The sequence below is a fragment of the Pygoscelis adeliae genome, unplaced genomic scaffold, assembly GCF_000699105.1.
Source record: "Pygoscelis adeliae isolate BGI_AS28 unplaced genomic scaffold, ASM69910v1 Scaffold797, whole genome shotgun sequence".
Lineage (NCBI taxonomy): Eukaryota > Metazoa > Chordata > Aves > Sphenisciformes > Spheniscidae > Pygoscelis > Pygoscelis adeliae.
In genome coordinates this window covers 213,942-219,941 of record NW_008825230.1, presented here as the reverse complement: position 1 = coordinate 219,941, position 6,000 = coordinate 213,942, and the positions used below count along the sequence as shown (strand labels likewise).

At 37.1% G+C, this 6,000-nt stretch overlaps 1 protein-coding gene across 1 annotated transcript in view; it reads left to right on the top strand.

Moving 5' to 3' along the window:
* Positions 1–927: 927 nt before the first annotated feature.
* Positions 928–6,000, top strand: part of TBC1D12 (TBC1 domain family, member 12) — a gene marked incomplete at its 5' end in the record, with an annotated part of 29,350 nt that continues 24,277 nt past the window's right edge. The window contains one exon of the mRNA XM_009329290.1: positions 928–1,051. Coding sequence (XP_009327565.1) covers positions 928–1,051 — 124 coding nt within the window. The remainder of the gene's footprint in view (positions 1,052–6,000) is intronic.

Genomic DNA, 6,000 nt, shown 5'->3' with positions numbered 1-6,000 from the left:
AGGAAGAGTGCGAAAGTGCAAGGTTAGCTAGTTAGCACTGCACAAAAACATCTTGCAATAAAAGTGCTCCATATTCTGTTCGCTCAGAGGTCAACTTGTAAGCATCCTGAGAAGTAACCTTACAGACTACTAAACTTTTAATCCCTCTGTGTTTTTCATAAGTTTCTAGAAAGTAACTTTCCAATATTCAGAACAAATGTACTTTAATTTTCAAAGCACTCGTACATAGCATGCTGTGTGGGAGCTTGTGATCGGAGTCAAATAGTACAGCCGCGTATCTAGACAAATGCTTGCTAATATGATCTTGTGATGGTTGGCTTTCTAGGAAGTAATAGAGCAATGCAGTCATCTACCTGTTTGAGTGTAATTGCTTTAGGCACTGGCAAAGGTTATCTGCTAAACTGAAGCTGTGTGCATGTTCCCTGGTTTTCTAGTCCATGTTATGAAAGTTGAAGGTGTGAAGATTGCAGAAACCGTTAGTAGAAGTAATAGTTCACAACTTCTTTCTTAAATCTGTAAGTTATACAGTGATTTTCAGCTGTTTTCAGTCTCCAAATAGCTCCATAAGGTATGCTAAAACAAACCCCAAACAAAAGTCAGAGAGCTGTTGTATGCTGCTAACTTACATCTTAAAAAGTGCCCGGTATTACTAAAAGAGCTCTGATATTGCGTAAAGTAGCTTAGAATTCAGAGGTAAAACTGAGTGTTAAGTACAAATATTAGCATCAAAGCACTTGTAACGAAAGCTGCTCCACTTCAAGTTAATTATTCTAAAGTAAAAGAGAAAGCTAAGGTAGCACACTATGCATTTGCTGAGCTGTAAATCTCTACAGTGGTGAACTTGGTTTAAAGAAATGTAAGTGGGTACAAATATCATTTGTTTATATGCTTATAATAAACAAAAAGAAAACCCTCCTCTCTTTTCAGAAACTTTTTCACTAAAAGGACAAAGGAACTCAAACCTGCTGTCCAAAGCGCTCCTGGTTGGAAGTTGTTTGGAAAAGTCCCGCCCAGGGAAAACCTTCCAAAAGATTCCAAAATTATTCAGCAGGTGAGTAAACATCAAACAACTCTAGGTACAAAACTTGTAAAAATTAATGCATAGATATTGCAGTTCTTTGCTGTTATCTCCACATTTTTACTGTACAACCTTAGAGTGCTCTGGGAAGACTCTTTTGGGGCTTTGTCTAAAGAATAGTAGTTACTGAGAAGGAGTTTGAGTTTTATGATTATCTAGTATATTCTTCAGTACATCTCAGTGCTTATAAAAAGGTGATACATGTTCAAAAAAGTGTTTAAGCTGTTTAGGTCAAAACATCAGAACTTGTATTAATACTTCCCGTAAAATTTTGCTTTATTTAACATAATATGCTACAATTCTTCTTTAATGGCAAAAGTGATTGTGAAATACTCTAGACTTCCATTATGAAGTTCAGTTCTGAGTTACTTTTGCTTGTCTGTGCAATAAAACCATAGTCATATTTATATATTCAGGTTTTCTTCAAACTAGATATTAATCTAGTAAAATTTATCCTCTTAAAGCATTCTTGGATAATGTAGTGTTACAAAACTGATTTTTTTTTTTTTTTTTTAATTTATCTAACTCATCTTTCCATAGTCCTTCTTGCCTGGAAGACTTACTATCTGGGTAACTTGTGACAAATTGCTTAGAATTCTGAAACATGTAATCTTGTTTCATTTAGACTTTTAATCTCACTCAAGGTAGTTTTGTTTCAAAATAGTACTGTAAGTTGAACTTGTTTTGGTGTTACTGGGGTACTACAGAAAGGTAATTCTGATTTCCTTCCCCTGATACCAAGTTGTACTTCCATATGTTCGTTCCTGTGGAATCTGTCTTTAATTTGATAAAATAATAATAAAATGGCAGAGTCTTTAAAGATGAGCAATTGGTAATGTAACTTAATGTTAACATGGGATCCTGAAGTTGAAAGATTTGTTGACCTAAGAAATATGAATGTCCCTTGTGTTGGTGAAAACAGTAACTTGAATCTCGAGAGCTGCTTTCTCTTTGTCTCCTTTCTCAAATTCCATATAAGCTGATGTGTTTGGCAGGTGCAAATGGCTGTGAATGAAGCAGTGTTCAGTCATCTTCTAGAAAAGAGCTTCGTGGTGAAGAGGGCCTTTTGGAAGCAACTAAAGTGAAAAACAAGAGGTTCTTTTTGAAGGACTTCAGTGTAATGGGACTTGTCACGCAATGAAATGTAGGAAAATGATGAGACTGCAACAAGTGCTATTTACTCTGAAGTAAACTGGGTGCTTTTTCAACATTTTCAAATACAATTTTCCTTATTTAAATGGTTTCCCTTTTTGGGTGAGAGAGGGCAAGTGTTCTTTCTTAGTTTACTTGCAGATGAATGCTGTTGGCCTTGTGCTATGAAAATACAGTGGTAAAAATCCAGATGTCTCTTCCATCCTGAGAAATGGAGAGTGTGCACAATGCTACCAGTCATCTGTTTCCCGTTTTCTGGTAATGAAGATGTTTGTTCTGGAGACCAAGTCATAGTCTACAGAAATAGTCTTATTTTCTTATCCTGTTGTCCCTCAGTGACTGTTTTTCTTTTAAACTGTAGTGTTCCCATTTTTTTAACTTCTCTGAAATGGCAGAAAAGCAGATATATTAAAACAATGTATTGTCTTTAAACATGATTGAGTTGGTCCTAGCTACTAGTCATGCGGTTTGTGGTACAGTGGTTGCCGGACTAGGGTCATTATTGCTTTATATAATCTTGAGTAATGTGTCAGTAACAGCTAATATTTTTAGCTTCTATTTTAGCTAAAGCATGCATGGTCTTTAGATAAAGCATTATGAGCTAAGATAGACAGTTATCAAAGGGGGATCCTGATTGACGGTATACTCTGCACAGAGTTAGATCTACAATACCTGAGAAAATTTGATTCTTAAATTGAGGTGACTCTAATGACTCCATATTTAACATATATCAAATGTCTTGCATGTGTGCTTAAAATTTACAGTATAGCTCCTCGTGCATATGCCTCTGAAGAAAAGCCAATGGTTTCTTTTCTCAAAAATGTTCAGATTTGCTAAGCTGGCGATGGGTTAGAATGAATATAGGCACACTTGGTTACTGAAGATCAGTGGAAAATAGCATCTTCACTTCTGAATGGCTGACTGAAGTCCCTAGACTAAATTCCTTACTATGCAGGACATGTGAGTGAAAAGAATATAGGCAAGAATGCAGTTATGAGGCCTTTAAGAAGTTGATAGAAATACGATTAAAGCTTAATATGTTCTGTTCACAAGTAATTCTGTGAACCTGACAGAATACTTATATCCTACATGGAGTGTCTCTACAAACTTCCGCACTGACTTTCTAAATTGAAGTCAAGGGATCAAGTGTGATCTGAAACACAAAACCTGCATTTTTTCCCAATTTTTTTAGCCATCTGTGGTCAGAACAACGGCTACTCACTGTTTACCAGCTTTTACAAAATGAGCTTCTAGGCGTAAGGCTATGCAAGTAGAATGGGCTTAAGCTGTAGGCAAGCTGCCTGTGAGGGAGTTTATGATAGTTTTATTATTAGCAACAAATCTTGCCGTTCCTGAACAGCTATGGCATTCCCCATGGTTGAACACAAAGTTCTGTGACTTTACTGATGCCAGTGGCCAGCTTTGGGAGGGTGCAAATAATTCCTTGATTAAGGAAACTCAGTAATGAGTCAGCATCCTTCAGATGAAGGATGAGATCTTAAGAAGCCCTTTTGCAAGAAAAATTAACTCATGACAGGAAAACCTTTGTAATTAATAGGAGGAGGAAGTCTTTTGGGTAAGGGTAATACTTACATCAAAGCTTTATGGCAATATTGTGAAGCTTAAAGTACTTTCCTATTAGTAAAACAAGAAAAAAATGGCATCGTTGTAGATTATAGTCAAAAGGGTGGTAGAGCTCACATGCCCTGTTTCCATCCTGGCTGATGGAAGCCTCCTGTGTTATCTTTGTTTTGGTAAGAATGATGTAGTAAATTGATAATTACATTTAAATGAATGCTTGTGGCTCCCAGTCACTGTCTATCAACTAGACATTGCCTCTACAGAGAAGTCAGGTAGCGATTCTAATATCTTGAATAACTTCCAAGAAAAGCTGGAAACTTAATTTGGGATACTGGTTCAGACATTTTTCAGACAACGATGCTAGCCAGCTCTGCCTTCAGAGACTGTCTAATGAACGTTACTGTAAATAATGTCTCTGCAAGTTTCTTAGCGTACGTAGAAGAAGAAAAATATTTTAGTCGAAAAGCAACCTGCAGGGCTTGTCTGGCTGGGGAGATGGCAGAGTCCCCCGCAGCTGTGCTGCCATCAGCATGCTTTGGGCGAGATGCTCTAGCTCGAACTGGGTCAGAGGTTGAAGGTTCTTGGCAGCTGCATCTCCCCGCTCGCAGCTGCTGGCACGCTCGGCTCTCCTTGGATTTAGAGCTGCCCAAGCAGGATGTGATTGAGGCCAACTCTTTTGCTGGACATCTCCCTCCTCTGGGCTTCCTTCCTTCGCTGTTTTTTAAAAAGGGAAAATAGCAACTCCTTAGGACTGCAAATGTCAAATGCGTTTGGTTTTAGGAAGTGTGCCTTTTTTCATGAACTGCAGCTAATAAAACTGGCTATTATAAGAAGTATGTGGTCATTAATGATCAGTCTGGTAAATTCTTTTCAGTCTGTACAGAAATCTGCTTTAAATTAGACTGCCGAAATTTTTTAATATAGAAGCATTTAAAGCAGAAACCGACTTGTGGGCTGATGTATAACGTTTTGGTGTGTATTGACTGAAGTGCAAGTTTTGTTTAAAAATACAAGCTCAATGTCATTCTTTGTGCTTATGGTTAAAGAAAAGAGCTTTTAATCTATGATCAAAATGATTCTGAATATCAAGTCATTAAGTTGAGCTCTTGCTTTTTATTAAAGCAGTTTTGAATACTTTTTATTAATTTGTTTAAAGGAGCATGGTGATTTTTTCCCTAATATGCCTGAATTAAAGTAAACTCAAAATATGGAAATACACGTCAGTTTTAACAAAGTACTGTCAGTGACAGCCTTAAATAAGGGGGGGGGAAGCTTCTATTTAAATCTGACACACCATGAAAACCTTGCAGTGATTTAGAAATGATTGCTTATTCAGAAGTGAAGTAAAGCCATCTTTTACAAAAGCTGACACCTTGTGTACAAAATGGAAGGTATTAATTTTAGACAGTCTATTAAATACTAACTCTGATTTTGATGACTGTGTCACTGTCCTACAACTAACCTCTGAAAATACTATTTTTGGGTGGCTCTGAAATCTTAAAAAAAAAAAAAAGTAAAATACTGTACTTGAGGGCTAAAAAACCAGTGTCTTCACTTGCATATTTTTCTGATGTCGTTATCTCCGGTCTGAAATCTAATGGAGAAATTGCATTCACTGAATCAGCACAGCACCCAGGGACAAGAGTTGTTGGAGGCTTCTCTTCAGACAAACATGCATTTTGAATCAGTTTTCATACGACTCAGACCTTCTAACTTGCAATATTAACTCTTCCCTCCAATCTTTGTTGTTTCGGTTTAAAAATGCATGAAGCTCCTAATGCTTAAAAAGTGTATATGGCATGTTTGTCAACAAATCTAAGGATTTGAATATCTGAAAGAAGTAGGTAAATACAGTGCTAGATGCTTTTTCATAGGAGCAGTTCTTCAGCAGACAGTTATCTAGGTAGAAGTCATGTTGGCTCGTCTTGCACTACTACTGGAGAGAAGAGAAAGGCAAGACTTCTGCCTGTTCAGCAGATATAGGTAGAAATACGTTGGTAACAAACTACCTTGAAACCAGGACAGACAATAAATGGGGGTATTTGGTCTTGCAAGGAGCATGTAACACCTGAATAACAATTTGTTTACTAGCAGCAGTGAGAAGGCTGTGATGGTTTTCTTTGTAGACACTGTAGCGGTCAGATTCTCAAGAAATGTCCACCATCTTTCCAGAGTCACACATGTAGTCA